The sequence below is a fragment of the Chanodichthys erythropterus genome, chromosome 1 (assembly GCF_024489055.1).
Source record: "Chanodichthys erythropterus isolate Z2021 chromosome 1, ASM2448905v1, whole genome shotgun sequence".
In the NCBI taxonomy this organism is placed as follows: Eukaryota; Metazoa; Chordata; class Actinopteri; order Cypriniformes; family Xenocyprididae; genus Chanodichthys; species Chanodichthys erythropterus.
In genome coordinates this window covers 11,550,545-11,566,638 of record NC_090221.1, presented here as the reverse complement: position 1 = coordinate 11,566,638, position 16,094 = coordinate 11,550,545, and the positions used below count along the sequence as shown (strand labels likewise).

At 35.8% G+C, this 16,094-nt stretch overlaps 1 protein-coding gene across 1 annotated transcript in view; it reads right to left on the bottom strand.

Annotated features, from left to right (window-relative positions):
- Nucleotides 1-894: 894 nt before the first annotated feature.
- Nucleotides 895-16,094, bottom strand: part of elovl6 (ELOVL fatty acid elongase 6) — a 17,492-nt gene continuing 2,292 nt past the window's right edge. The window contains exons 2-4 of the mRNA XM_067387860.1: nt 8,574-8,705; nt 7,489-7,640; nt 895-2,492 (exon numbers count right to left, since the gene is read on the bottom strand). Coding sequence (XP_067243961.1) covers nt 2,059-2,492; nt 7,489-7,640; nt 8,574-8,705 — 718 coding nt within the window. The 3' untranslated portion in view covers nt 895-2,058. The remainder of the gene's footprint in view (nt 2,493-7,488; nt 7,641-8,573; nt 8,706-16,094) is intronic.

Sequence of the window (16,094 nt, the reverse complement as noted above, 5' to 3'; positions counted from 1 at the left end):
AGGAAAGTGAAACTGTAAAGGACCTGCTGATGACTGATACAATAATTCATGTAATTTTGGTTGTACAAATCAACTGAATCTGAATGAAAAGGATTTCAAGTTATTTGACGTTATTTGACATTTCATGCACACTTAGTTTACCAGAGTATCCTTGTGTCTGTCACTACAATGGTTACTTGGCACTTAAAATGTTTTCTTGAAGTGTCACATACTATAACTGTGACTTGAAGATGGATGCTTTTGATTTATTGGTTTGGTGTTTGCCAAAATCTCAAACTTTTTGAATCCAGGGCCTTTGTCTGAGACTATATTAGAAGAACTTCCTATCTAAGCTGATATCTACCTTTGGTACTTTTGATGTAATAAAAAGAAATATATTTAAAAATATTATTTCATGCCCTGAATATATGTTTGTATAATGTTTTTAGCATTTTAAATAAGATTGTGTTAATATTTTAATTTCTAAATTGAAATCATTTTAACACTTATTGGACAGCATTTTATCACACTTTGTCTCCTGTCCAAGTGAAATATGGCATTATGTGATGAAATCTGTGCCATTTCATAGTACTTTTAACACCATTTCCATAAAGTTTTAAATGTCTTTTAGCAAAATTTCTGTCACTCTTTCTCACATATTTACTGCCCAACCCCGGTCAACAGACACAACATGCTGCTTAGTATGGCTTTAGAAACCAGGACAGTCTGAACTTATGTCTTATGTCATTGTCGCTGAGGCAATAGTGCTCCCATCTGGCATGTCGCTGAGCCTGTTCGCCGCAAGAGTGACAGCTCAGATGTCTTTTCTGAGCAAAATATGTACCAGTAAGAAAATCTCACAGTCCTACCAAGGTAAACAAGGAGAAATTGAATTAAAAACCACAGACACATTATTATTTCAGCACTCTTGGCTCTTTGTTAAAATCGTCTATAGATGCTTTACATGTATACAGTGCAAATGCACAAGAGCACAATAGACACAATTCAGTGACAGATTATTCAGGTTTGTTACAGTGAATATAGACATTTTGTGTAAGTATGCTTGACTTCATGGTCCTTTAGACAGGGCTTGTTTGGACTCTCTATGCCGTCGGTCTTTGGAACAGATGATAATTATGACCTTAAGCCATGGGAGGAAGGCCAGGCCTTTCAGAGGTCAAAACAACCACAGATTCAGAGAGGTCCGATGATTCATACTCCATATGGGCCTCAGGTGTTCTGATGATCATTTGGCTGAAATGTCCTCAAAATGGCCATCATTGGTCTTTTCTTCTCTCTGCCTTTTTTGTGTGTGTGTGTGTGTGTGTGTGTGTGGTTGCTTGTGTATGTGTGATCCAATGGCATTAACATTTCAGGCCTATTAGACTACCATGACTATTTTGCCCTTTTTTGTTTTCTTTTTTTTTTCTAAAATGATATGAACATCAAATGGAAAACTCTTAAGACCTGAGAGGATTTTGGTGCTGCGATGCTGAACACACTCTGGCATTTTTAGCTCAACACTGACCAGTCATCCATTGACATGGCTTTCGTACAAAACTACCATACACACTCTAGTATCTAGTATCAATACAAAATAAAAATGCAACAGTAACATGTAATGTTTAGACATAACCACACATGTATTGATTCTATCCATATAATTTTCTCAGATTTTTTTTTTTTTTTCAAAATGTCTCAGTCCATTTCAACTTCTTAATTCTGTTATAATTTATTTTGCATCCCTTTTTAATCTGTACATTTTTTTAAATGCAGAGAATTGAATTGGGCACATAAACATCACATAAAGACACATTTTTTTGTTCAACTGATATAATCATAATGATTTCTCAGTGCAGCTCAAGAGAGCGCCCCTAGTGGCAGGGAGATTTATCTCTATACGTTAGTAGTACAGTATGCACAAGCTTTGATAGTAGCGTCTCATGGTCTTCGCTTCTTTCTTCTGCAAGTCCATAAGCCCTAACTGTAAAGACTCATCCATCCACTATCCCTTCATTGGTCCACTTTGATTTCCCCCATCTCTCATTGATTCACTTTTTTAAAAATCATTTTCTTGATTTATTGGCTTTTCCTGGCTGCATTGGATTTGGTCTTGGTAATGTAGGCTTCGAAGAAGAACTGGCAGAAGAGCACAAAGTAGCTGAGGTACATGAGGGACGACCACACAATGTTCTGCACATGGGACGGGCACTCTTGGCCTTGCTGCATCCACGAATACACCAGATAGTTGACCACGCAGCCCATCACCATTTGGGTGATCTGCGTCAGGGTGATGAACATGGCAAACTTGCGAGAGATTTTGAAGCCGGCGGCCCGAAGAGCGTAATAAGAATACATGACGGCATGCACCAGATAGTTCATGGTCATGAACCAGCCCCCGCCGGCCACCATGTCCTTGTAGGAGTACCATGAGTAGAGCAACACTGTGATGTGATGATACCAGTGCAGGAAGATCAGCTTTTGCTTGCGCAACACAATGAATAGTGTGTCTCCTGAAAGCATAAGCAAGAAACTGATTGTGAGGTGGAGTATGGAGAAAGTAAAGATATTACAATTGTTTGTTAAAACAAAAAACGCCGGTTACTGTGAATCTGTTGGCTGTCTCAGATACGCTATCTCTTTGGGTTTTGAACATGGTGATTGTGTAGTGTTATTGATAATAATGAGTAGAGATTACGGTATTAAATTAAATGTTTATGTTCTAGATCTTGAATATCTAGTCAAGGCAAAGTTTACCAAAGCAATCACTAGACAAAACAAGTTTTATTTGACTAATGTAGCTAGTTCAAACAGTGTAAACACCACTGTGCTGTAGAATGGTCCAAAATGATTCCTTAAGACATTTCAAGTTTTTAATGTTAGTTTTTCTGTGATTCTGATTCTCCAGTCGTGCAATCTGGTCTGTTATTCCATGAGAACAACCACTACAACTATTAACAGACTGCTCAAGTGGGTGCTGTGAGTTATCCTGTGGTAATAAAATATGTTAAATTAATATTTTGTGTTTAATTTAATAAGTAGCTGCATAGGCAGCATAAGTTCGAAGTGGGGTCTTGTATCACCCCAAAGAGGTTTCTTGTGCATAACTATCTGGTTACTGTCGACTATCCCTTAGCCTTGCCGTACCCCCCTTTTTTTTTATATAACTCTGCCCGCCCCCTAGTTTGTGAACCACTGCATTAGGTCATTAGTTGTAGAGACGACTATAAGTAAAGCCACATTGGCTCAACTAATGATGTGACATTAGCTATTAGGGGTGTAACAATATATCGTGTCACAATATATCGCAATACAAAAAATGCAACAATATCATATTGTGGATTGTAACAATATGTGTTGTGTATAGTTCACCCAAAATGAAAATTACTGTGCGAGGGGAAAAAATTCACATTTACAGAGTTTTAGTGTCAGCACTGCATTGAACTACAATTTATAATGTTGAATATGATGTATAATATTGCAATGAGGGGAATATCTGTGGGTCCTGATAATGCCAAATATCTTATGTTACCAGTAAAAAGTGGCCTACATTATTTTAAATATATCTAGTCAGCGACAGAGTGCAAACATTTATCTAAAACAAATCTGTGTTTCAGCATTCGAATCATGAATATTTTTATTTTGGTGTCACCATTGCCCTGTGCATTCGGTTACCAGCACCAAGTGCAAGCCTATTTATTTCCACTCCCAATGTAATACCAAATTTAGCAGTTTATTCAACAGTACATTTTTTTGTTATCCTTTTACCATGTCTTGGAGTATCACAATAATACCGTATCGTGCAGTGTTAATTTTGACAGCATTTTGATTTAGTTTTAGTCATATTTTAGTCATCGGAAAATGTTTTAGTTTTAGTCTAGTTTTAGTTGACTAAATATCATAAGATTTTAGTCAACTAAATCTACAGCAGATTTAGTCGTCTAAAATCTAAATTAGTAAAATTGTAATGCATTAAGCATTTCTCTAACAATACACAGATCCAATACACTGATACACATATGATATTCTCCAAACTGTTTATGTTCACTTAAGACGACCAACTGTGCTTTACTCGCATCTGTTTTTGACAGATCAAGTGCAAAAAGACACGAAAGACAGCTCAGTTTAGTACTTGTCAGGGATGGACACACTTATCATTGAGGTACTATTATAGTTTTTGTTTAAATTTTGATTAGATTTGATTTTCATTGTAATTTTAGTTAAAATTTTAAATAATTTGTGTTTGTCTTTTGATTTTTGCTTTTAAATGTCTATAAAGTTTTCTATTTCTGTTTTAGTTATTTTAATACATCAGGTTAAGCTACAGCTTGGAAACTAGATTAAATAAAATGTTTTTTTTTAATTTATGTTTTATTTCAGTTAACTTTTATTTTAAGTAATGAAAATGTTTTATGGTTTATGTTTAGTTCACTATAATAACCCTTATACATGTAAAATATATTGAATAATGTGTCAAATAATGTTCTTAGTCTTTCCTTCCTGTGACAGAACTCTGAATTAAATAGAAATTAAATTAAATACACTTTGTGTAAACAAAGTAACAATAATGACCAGGAAAAAATAATAATTATAAACTATCCCGAAATACACCGTGACTCTTATTTTGAAATGTCTGCAGTCTGCTCCTTTAAGTTCAGATGAGGGAGATAAAATATGCATTCTTACAACCGTCTAAAACATATTACCATATAAACATTGTGTAGTAAACATTGCTTATAAGCTAATGTTGATGAATTATGACAATCGCTTGGCATAAATGTGCGCTATTCATTAATTGTGAAGCAGTCTGAAGTGCTGCTGGGCGAGCCTGTTGAGCGCGCAACAACGCTGCATTTTCACGCAGTTAGATCAGCTCGTTACACTTCAAATGTGCGCATCTTCCACACAGGACAACAGTCCTGATTGGATATCTTCCCAAATCATCCCTCTCTATCATTTTCGTCTTGTTTTTATTTGTTTAGTCATAGTTTTAGTCATTCAAAATGCATTTTTATTTAGTCACTGTCTCGTTTTTGTCAGTGAAAAAAAATGTCATTGTCGAAGATTATGACAAATTATTCGTCAACGAAATTAACACTGGTATCATGATATGTATCGAATCATTACACCCCTATTAGCTATGTTTCCATCCACATTTTTATGCAAATTTTGAGATTATTGCATACAAAACATTGAATGGAAACGCTAAGATGCGCATAAAATCCTAATGCGCATAAATATTGTACGCTCAATATTTTTTTTTATTTGATAAGAAAATGTGATCGAAACTATGATGGAAACCCATTTAACAAATATATTCCTGGATAAACAACAAAAAACTGATCTGCATCAACTGGATAACTGGACTAACGAGCAGATCAATCACCATCTAAAACATTATTTTAGTCATTCTGAAACGTCTTAGTCAAAGTCTGTCACTAAAATGATTTGGTTTCTAAACATCAGGCATTTGCCAGCAAACACAAGATAACATGACAGCATTTTTATTGCATTTCATCTGCTCGCTCTGAGGCCCAAGTAATTTATTATGTAGGAAAAATGCGTCACAGACTTCCCTGGTTACAGCAGCTTTTTAGTATTTTATTACTGATACTTTACGTCAATTTCCCATACAGGAAGTGAAGATTTTTTTTTTCTCTTGAACACATGGGATGGAAACGGTGTATATATCAGAGGACAAGTGCATGTTTTCAGTTGGTCAAAACAAAGTGTATATATGTTGGTGTGTCTCTTGCTATACATCAGTGACAGGGCATCATGACTCATCACGGTTGGCCTGGCCCTAGAAGGGATGTTAAGGTCCTCACGTTGTCTTAGTGCTGTCTTTTTGTCTGTACAATAGGCCTGGTAGCCCATAAACTGCCAGGATGTGGCAAACACAATAGGCCCAGGCAGGCGGAAAATAGAACCACTATCCCAGATTTTTAGACTTGGGGTTATGCTGCAAGGTTCACACTAACAAATTCTGTTACGCTTTCACAACCAATTATATTCATGCAGATGAACACTAGGCTTCTCAGTAGTGCTTTGTCATTGGAACAGGCTAGGCTACATAGGCAGAATGTAGTTAACTAGAACCACTGAACTTTATTTCTCTGTGTTAAATTATTAGAGCTGATTTAAATGGAGTTGAGGATTTGCGACCCCTGGTAATGTGGTAACTGTATATACATTTCTGTGGTCATTTATTTGCATTAACTGTTTTTGTATCAGATCCAACAGTGTGAAAATGGAGTCTTTACAACCGGAAAAAAAAGTAGCCTATTTACTATTGAATGATTTTTTTGGGTTAAACAGGTTTGAAATTTGTGGAAATTTGATGGCAGTTTTATGCCTGAGGTTGTGGTATTTAGATATCTACATTTTTATAAGGCATGCACTAATATTAAAATTCTGGCTGATATGATCAGCCAATTATTATTTACATAGCAGATATAGCAGATATACAATTTTATGAAGGAAAAATGTATGACTAAAAAAATCAATAAAAACAATTGTTTTAAATGCTGCAAGTTGATTTAGGCATCACAACATTATATTGTAAAATATAAAAATGTATACATTTTCTGAAGAAGTGTTATTAAAATATCAGTGTTCAGTGGTAAACTTTAGTTGCCCGATGACTGCAATAGTAATCTAAATGTAACAGAAAAATTAAAATTTAAATAATTTCAGTTAATTTTAAAACAAATATTTAAAACTGATGAATAATAAAAAAAAATCTATTATTTACTAATGTATTGTGTATCCCTACTTTTTAACATACTAACAAAAATATTAAATGACTTAAATGTGTAGTAAGCGATTTCTAAGAAACACTGTTTATATTTGAAACCGCCCTACCCAACAAAAACACACCCCTCCCTTCATTGCTCCGCCCTCAATATAACGAACACTATGCAACAACAGAGGCAAGGATAACAGTATGGATGAATCAGCTGTGATTCAACAACAACAACAACAGCATATATTAGTTCTGTGAAACATAGCAAAACCAATGCTACTTATTGAGCAGAAACAAAGCAGCCTTCTTGCTCTCTGAAGTCTTTCCAGTGCTGGAAAGCTTTTTTCAATATTAATGTGGGTCTTCTTGTCTGATTGTATCCCTTCTTTTTCCAATTATATTCCCTTGACCTTTTCCTCTGTGGTAATATCTCTCTTTATACAGTCATTCTACAAATGTCTCGCTCACACTCATGAGCGTATATTCCCCTATTGCTGAATGGCTACAAGAGTGTTGTGGTGAACAGTCCCGTCCAATTTTTTCTCCTATTTACATAGCCAGGAGGACTATATGCGCACACACACAGAACAGACATCTAGCAAATATTCCCAAAATTGTTTGTTCGGGTTTTGATTTTAATTGTCAACAGCGTTTCTCGGAAATCGCTTTTAATCTTAAAAGTTAATCTTAATCTTTTAAACTTAATTCACCTTTTAATCTTAACCAATAAAACTGAAATGGGACCTATTCATGTATAATCTCACCTAGTTCAGGTGCCTTGCTGAGGACAAAAGCATAGGCCCAGAACTTGCTGACCGGTCCGTTGTAGAAACTCTGATCGCACACTGACTGCTTTAGGCCTTTGGTCATCAAGATGTTCATCATGTAGCCTCCGGTTCTGATGGCACCAAATATACTGAAGAAGGAGGTGCAACAAAACAAAAGAGACATTTAAAATCAAATACAATCAGCTTTTTAAATAGTGTATAGTACTTTATTTGACTGTTAGGACTCAGGGCATAGCATTACTAATAACAATGCTTTAAGGCTGGGCAGTTACTTGGCACTCAGGTGCAAGTTTTTAGGTTTCTTATAATCGCTGCCAATGGCTGGATCATGTGAAAAGCCTGGAAGTGCAAGGTAGTCTGTGTCACCCCCTTTCTACAGTCACTATAGTGCTGATCTCCACACTTAGAAAAGTGTGTGATGTGATATATTATATCATTTTACCATTTACCATATCATTTTTAGATGTCAATACAAAATCATATATGCAGGCCTCTTATGTACCATATATGCAGGTCTTTATGAAGTAACTTGGAACGAGGAAGTGGCTTGTTTTTCTGCCTATAATGCTCATCATTAATCTGCTAAAACATGAAACAACTTATGAATACACAGTATTCACTACAGTTTTGCATTGTAATGTGCAAAGCGACATCATTTAAAAAAACAGAAAGTGCACATCACATAAGTGTGAAGTGTCTTTCCATTTTGACTGGTTTAAGTCTTTTTAAACTATAATCTGTTAGCAAAACTGAGAAAATAACAAGGGAAGGAGGTCTCAAACTTTGCTTTAATCTTGCACTGCCATCGCATTATGACGTCTGGTTTAAAGTGCAGTGAAATCTTTGTATTGCCTGTGATGTAAAAATATCACTCAACTGTCTTTGTTAGTAATAACCTACATATTACTAATTTACATACTACGTTAATATTTCCATCATAATAGCAAAGTGAGCAAATATGTTTTAGCATTAACAGGCGCTGTAGGCAAATTAACAGAAGCACGTAACACCCTTGAATACACACACAGATGTATGACCCATTTACCTATAGACATATTTACCTGAAGGCTGCAAGTGTTAAAGACCATAGTACTAAAGGTTTCCTCAACTCAAACTTCTCCCTTTGTTTCATTACATGCCGCCCACCAAGTATGCAGGCAGCGTAGAGCGCAGAGAAGAGGAAGGACTTCTTCCTGTAATGAGGGAGATGACAAATAATTAGTATAGTACAAGAAAACTCGAGTATCTACTACAACCTTCAGCGTGTCCATCAGCTCACAGATAATTCAAAGATCAGTATTTTTATTAATTTATTTATTTTAGGATACCAGAACCAACTATAAAGGATCATTTAATAGATGCTTTTATCCAAACTATATATTCATATATATGTACACGACAATTCAAAGCTTTTTATGGAAACTGTAATAATTTTTTTTTAAAGGATGCTTTGATAAATAGAAAGTAGCATTTATTTGAAATAGTAGAAATTTATAATGATACTTTTGATCAATTTAATGCATCCTTGCTGAATAAAAGTATTAATTTCTTTTAAAAAATCACCTCAAACTTTTGAACCGTAGTGTATGCTTAAAATGGACATATGAAAATAGACTTTTTCCATATTTAAGTGCTATAACTGGTATACCTGGTGCATCTACCAACCCAAAAAATATGAAAAAGGACAACCCAGTAACTTTGTTTTGGCAAGCCTTTCTCTGTAAGCATGTGAGAAAATGAGCGGCTCAGATTTCGCTCCCCTAGTGACGTAGGAAGAGGATCTTATTATAATGTTACTGTGGCACGTTTCCACCGACGGCGCTACCATTTTGTTTTCGCAAGCAAAAACGGTGTACCAGTTTTAAGGCCATGGCAAAAGTTTGAACAAATCATGCAAATCAACTGTTCTGTCATTGGCTGCACAGACGAGTTCAGAAAACTCATTAGCTAGAGTCTCATTAGCTTGGATAGGCTCCAAGGTGCCCCTTGCTAGCTTGATTGCTAAAAAAAGGAGTGTTTCTGTCCCAGCAATATTTTAGAAAAAAATATTAGACCATTTGCAGCATTTGACAGCAATCATAAACGTTAGCCTGCTATGTATGGCTCTGTTTGGCAAACAGGTACGCTATGTATAGTGGGCGTCCATACAGGTTTTGCACAAAAGATTAACATGACGGCACATGCTAGTCAATGAGTTGAATCAACTCCACAGCAACTACATAAATGTATCCACTAACCGTTCAGCAACATCTAGGTGCATTCTAAAAGTTGTAACTTCTTCCTGAGTCTCTCCATCAGTGTCGACTCCGGTTTGAACAATGTAGGGCTGAACACCGTTACTGACAATCCTCATTTTGTCTGCGTGAGATTCTCCAGCTTTGTTGTTGTTGAGCAACTGAAGCACGAGCTGTTAAAGCTCCGCCCTCTTCTGGAAAGGGGGCTGGGAGCAGCAGCTCATTTGCATTTAAAGGGACACACACAAAAACAGCATGTTTTTGCTCACACCCAAATAGGGGCAAATTTGACAGATATTGAGCTGAAATTTCACCGACACATTATGGGGACACCAGAGACTTATATTACATCTTGTGAAAAGGGCCATGATAGGTCCGCTTTTTTAACTGACAAAACATTTAATTCACAAGCACTGCATTTTCTTTCAGTTTCAATTTGCATTTTGGCACGTTTTGTATGGTATCAAATTTGTTGACTTTGCATATGGTGACATGGCCACCTGCAAACTGGTTCTGTGACTATTCTGACTATATTATAATGCAGTTATGTAGCTGTTGAAAAAAGCACTTGTAACTTGTAACTTGCAATTCCAGTCTGAAGACATTTGCATACTGGTCAATAATGTACTCTGTAAAAAAAAAACATATAGGTTTTGATGGTTTTCTTTTTTTAAAATGTCACATTAAATCCTAACGTAATGTATTTGGCTCAGCAACTCTGTCCAAATGCACCAAAAATTACATAAATATGTAATTGTTTCTTAAATCCTATATTCATCTCTTATCTGCCAAAATTAAATAAACTGTTGTTGGAGCTTTTTATCACAAACAGCTTATTGGGCTTATTTTGACAGCTTGTGTTGCTTTTAGGATCTCATAATATCTGGCAGTGCTATGGAAGCTGGAAATATCCACAGTGTAGTCTAATTCATTTTTGAGGGCATTCTGATCCCCCTTAATCTGATTTGCAAAAAATTTGCTTCCATGATGCCCCATCCATGCCTTTTTTAAAGAATGCTGAGGTAATTGGAATTGAAAGAAAATGCTTTTTTGGTTTCCTGTGACACCATTAGGAAATGTATGTATATAAAGTATATCTATTAAAAACATAAATAATGATAAAATTATGATCAAGGGTACTAACATCACAATATCAAACTTTCAATACCAACATGATAGAAATTTCATGGTTCTGTGTTAATAAAAAAAAAATGTTTTATTGCTTTTTTTTATTTTTTTTGTCTTTAACACCAGTATCAAGTAATATGATCAACTTAAATGGTTGGATATTTAGTCTGCTATGTGTATTAATACTCATTCAATGCTTTCAGAGTTTAGCTGAAAAGTTGGTCTTTAATTACAATGAACTGCATTTCTTCTCACATCCCTTTTAAAACACAAGCTTTCATTAATAATGACAGCTTTTTTTTTTTCTTCAGTTAATGGCAGAAGTCAACCAGATGGGAGCTTTGCCAGTCCAGCATCCAGCTGGCATTATGAGCCAAAACTGGGGCATGTCTCTCCCTGCCAGTATCATCTCCTGAATGATGTGTGTGACTACTCTTTTCAAGAACTACAGTCGAAAAGGTGAACAAGGATCCCCAGAGGTTCTTCAGGCCAGGGTTTTAATTACCCCATTGGATAAAGCCTCAGACAATTCCATTCATCAAAATTCAAATAATACATAAAATTAAGTCGAAATATAATGTGATAGAAGTACTTCTGTCTTTTTATATGTAGTAATCTCGTCTTTTTTGTTACAAACGACCTCTATAGGCTTGTGTGTAGGTTGTGAAAGTAATGTGAGCATCATTTTTATATCAGCCTACTGGATGTGAGAAACACTGACCTCACTCTGCTTATAACAGTGAGTCCATTCTATGTATACAGCCCCCTCCAACCTTGACTTGTCATTGCTTTGTTCTTTGTGTACAAAGGGAGACTGCAGCAGTATGCACATACATTATGGGACCGATTTATCAGTGTTACTGGAAGATTGAACTCTTGTTACTGGTTGCTATTCAGTTAAATACACTGGTTATTGCAATGCACTGATTGTTTACTCTAACAGACACATTTTCTTTATAGTGCCAGCTAGCAAGAAGCTTGTACTTGAGAAAGCAGCTTCTGCAAATGCTAATCCATTTCAAACTTCAGTGTTTGCATTTCGTTGTGTATTTTGCCAGAACGTTAGATGTGGCTAGGGATTTGTGATATAGCTTAAAAAAAAAAAAAAGTCTATTATTCAATATTTAAGAGATTTTTGTTTTCAGTCAGAGGGACAATCATTTTGACCAAATGGCCATTGTAGCCATTAGATAATAACCATTTAATGCTAGCAAATCTAGTCAGTCTTCAGTGTCACATGATCCTTCAGAAATCATTCTAATATGCTGATTTGCTGTTCAAGAAACATTTCTTCTTATTACTATCAATGTTGAAAACAGTTGTGCTATTTTTGTGCCAACTGATATTTTTTTAAGGATTCTTTGATTAATAGAAAATTCAGTATTTGAAATAGATTTTTTGGAACGCTATACATGTTCATTTTAAAATTACCGTCACTTTTGATTAATTTAATGTGTCCTTGCTGAAATAAAAGTATTAATTTCTTAAAAAAAAAAAAATTGGACTGTAATGCACATGTATTTTTTTTGCTGAAGTTTATGGTATCAAAACATCTAAAAAGAGCTGTTAAACTTGTCTAATGACAATCTTTAGGGAACTTATTTGTCAAATAAAAGGTGCATTACATCATTGCAATAGCTTAATTCTATATGTCCAGCAAAATAATCTCAAATATATTTCCAGTATTCAATATAATGCTCAGCCCTAGATGCAGCAAAGAAATGAAGAAACTGCCAGGTTATTCATTTAAGATTGGATATTCAAATGGGTAACAGCTGTGCTGCAGTGAATGACAACAGCATCACTTCCTTTTTTATTAGCACCAAATCAGGAGACATGTTTTGTGAATAACTTCAAATAATATCCTGCTAGAAGAGTGCCATATGGCTGCAGTAAAACCCTGCTTCTTAGTACTGACCATCCAATGGAGATGTGAGAGACTATTCCCATCAGGCCTTGTTACTATGTCCAAAAAGAGCTCCAGGCAGCTTCCATATGATGCACCGAAAATGATACAGAAAAAGGTTGTAGGACAGAAATATCCTAAACAACAAATATTTTATATCAGCAAAACAGTTTCAGGTCCTGCGTCATCAACGCACAGTAAGTAGGTCTATGTATTGCAAGACCATCAATTCCTTGAACAACTTCATCTGTGTTTTTGTCTATGCTTTCATTTTTCAAGCTGAGAGCATCAGACCTTCAGTGGACAAAGACTGATGGTAAAGCTACCTGCAAGGGGATCACATCCGGCCCCAGCCGTTTGAACTAGAAGTGCTTCCCAAGTCTTTTAGAGCTAAATGAACAAAATCTGCAGCCTAATAGCAGTTTTAGACTAATGACGATAGCAGAATCTATTCTGCTAGATTCAGTGATTTTTAGCCGAACGCAGCACAACGTTGGAAAAGTGCAGGATGGTAGAATTCAAGCACACAAAATACTTTCTGTCAGAGCAAAACCTTGACATGAGGACATGCAAATGCAGTCCTTTTATTATTCTATTAAGCTGTAAAATATAGATGTATATTGAAATACTACTTTGTTTTCTTGCAGTTTTGTGTTAACAGTCTTAATTGTTTTTGCATTTAAGATGTGTGTGCGTGATAACATGGCTAAGACTAAACAAACCCCTGGCTGATGCTATAATTTGTGACATAGTGGAAAGGGCTTTAGCCAGAGGTATTTGTTTTTCTCCACCAATCTTTCTAAACATCAACCGCAATCCCTTCATCAGGGCTACTCGTGGTGAAAATAGAATCAAGGTGACTGCTCTTTCAGAGGTCAAATTTCGAAATTCAGTTTTTGAGTGTGTGCATTTTGAGTCGAGCAAAGGCTTAAGATTTGTTGAAGACTTTTTAGACTTAAGTGTCAACTGAAGGATGTAGGAAAAGCAAATATCATTTATGAAGATAATCTCTCAAGGCTAGTGGCGATATTTTTCGGAGACTGATGGCTGGTTTCACAGATAAGGCTTAAGCCTATAACTTGCACTGACAAATCTCAAGATGCACACCGGTAACACTTTTAAGGCACATTTATAAAAGCTACTTAAATGTCCTAATTGAACTTAGTCCTACTCCTGGCTTAATCTAAGCCTTGTCTGTGAAACTGGGCCGTAATCTCACAATGTGTTGTAGTAAAGTGGCTGTCTGCATTCATAAGATTGTATTGAGTGACATTTATTGCAGGAGACAACTGGTTTGATGGTGCCAGGAAACTCTACTCTACTATGTGCCACAATTATGTAAGCCTAGCAGTTTGTGCGGAATTCAGTCCACTTTTATTTATCCAAAGTGTTTCTGTGCCTCCTGTCTGCTTGTCTTTATTTTGAGAGACACGCTCTTACAATGAGAGCTCATTAAAGAAACGTTTGGGCAGTGCAGTGTAGTGAGGATAGAGGATAAAAATACACCCAGATTAGAGATGACCTGTGGCTATCTTCACAACCTGAGGCTAATTCTCTCTGGTCAAGCCAGACCAGCACAGAACATGGCTCATTGCACAAGCTATGGCAGCTCTGTCTTATTGATCTTTGCTGAGAATTGTTTTGCCAATCAAAAACAAATAACTATTTTTTTTTTTTTAAAGACAAGAACAGATGCCAATTTGGCCCACTAGCAGTTATGACTCAACATTGTCAAATATTAATGAACTAATTTTACAAGTCATGCTTTACATAACGTATATGTGACCTGTAAAACACGTGCACACACTTTTACTGCTACAAATAACGAATTTGACGTGGCTGTTGAAATGCAGTAGTACCTGTTGGGAGTGAGATTTAAATAATTTTAAACATACTTCAAATAAATGGGCCTCTTGAAAATACTTTTTTTTGGGGTGTTTCTTTTAAGAAGGTTTTCTGTATCCTGTAATGTTGTTAATGAGGAAATTTTAACAACCTTTGAAAACACAGGATGCATTCATTGAGGTGATAATTGTACCCAAATCTGTATTACAGCATATACTTGAAGATCTTTTCTTCACAGAACATCAATACAGACTGTGTTGAAGCACCTGTGCTTGCCTAGCATAAATAATGCAAAAATTGTTTATCAGAGCTGACATTCTGTTTCCCTAATCATCAGGAAGATGTACGAATGGATCCTGTAGTGTTGCAGTCATTAATCACGGAGCGGAACGTGGGATTACTAAAGGAGAGACGTGCCTCGCAGCTTCTTTTTAAATCCGAATGGGAGGGGTTCTGAAAAATGCTTTTCAAGCAAATGTTGACTCTCTATATCTATGCATTTCCCTCTAATGCAAAGGAGGTAATTACACACTGTGAATTACCAGACTGATCTATAGTCTTAAAAATGCTGAGTAACAGTACAGCTAATTAGTATTTAACCCCTTTGTTCATCACCTCACTTGGCTGAATGACCTTTGTGCGAACAACCAAAGTCTTCGTCAAAGAATATATAAGGGTACTGGTAATATTAAATGCTATTTAATTCAGTTCCTACTTCCTACATCCCTGCAACTGCCCGGATCTTGCTAATTTTGGACATGATCCTTCATTCACCAGTGTTGCAGTGCAAACATCATCTGCTTTCCCTCATCTAGTGCAATGAAAGATCCTTTTTTTCTATTTGCTGTGGCCTGGTAACATTTTCCTGATAAACTGTCCAATGTGGTAGGTTACAGTAGATAAATATGTCTGAAAATAGGCCTTTACTGAAAATGATCATTTATATAATTCAAATTATGTAAAACGTCCCCCCACACGACCACAATTTCTGCCACTGGCCCCCTTGAAAAATCGCAATGTCCACCCAGGCATCATCCTGGCACTAACCCTAAGCTGCAAGAAAGTGCTATAGAAATATAGCATGTGACATGACATTACAAATGGAGGAATGTCTTTTATATTAGTCTAAAGCCAAGGATCTTGTAATTTAGTACAATCTTTTTAGTGTAATCTTGTAATTTTTGATAGGAAGCACAAATAAAAACAACGAGAGCATTAAACTAATTTTTAAAAACAGTTGTGGGCACGGGAAGAATAAAACTCAAAGCTGGAACAGTAAAATACAACTACATGATGACAGCAATGGCCATTATCATTATCTTACTCATAAAGTTAACTTGACTACAAGGAAGTATTGTGAAGTCATGAAACTTGTGACTGTTGTAAGTTAACTAAATACCTAATAATTTTTCAAAGCTGTGTTGAATTGATATTAATGATTTAGGCTGCATGATTGAATGGCTTATCAG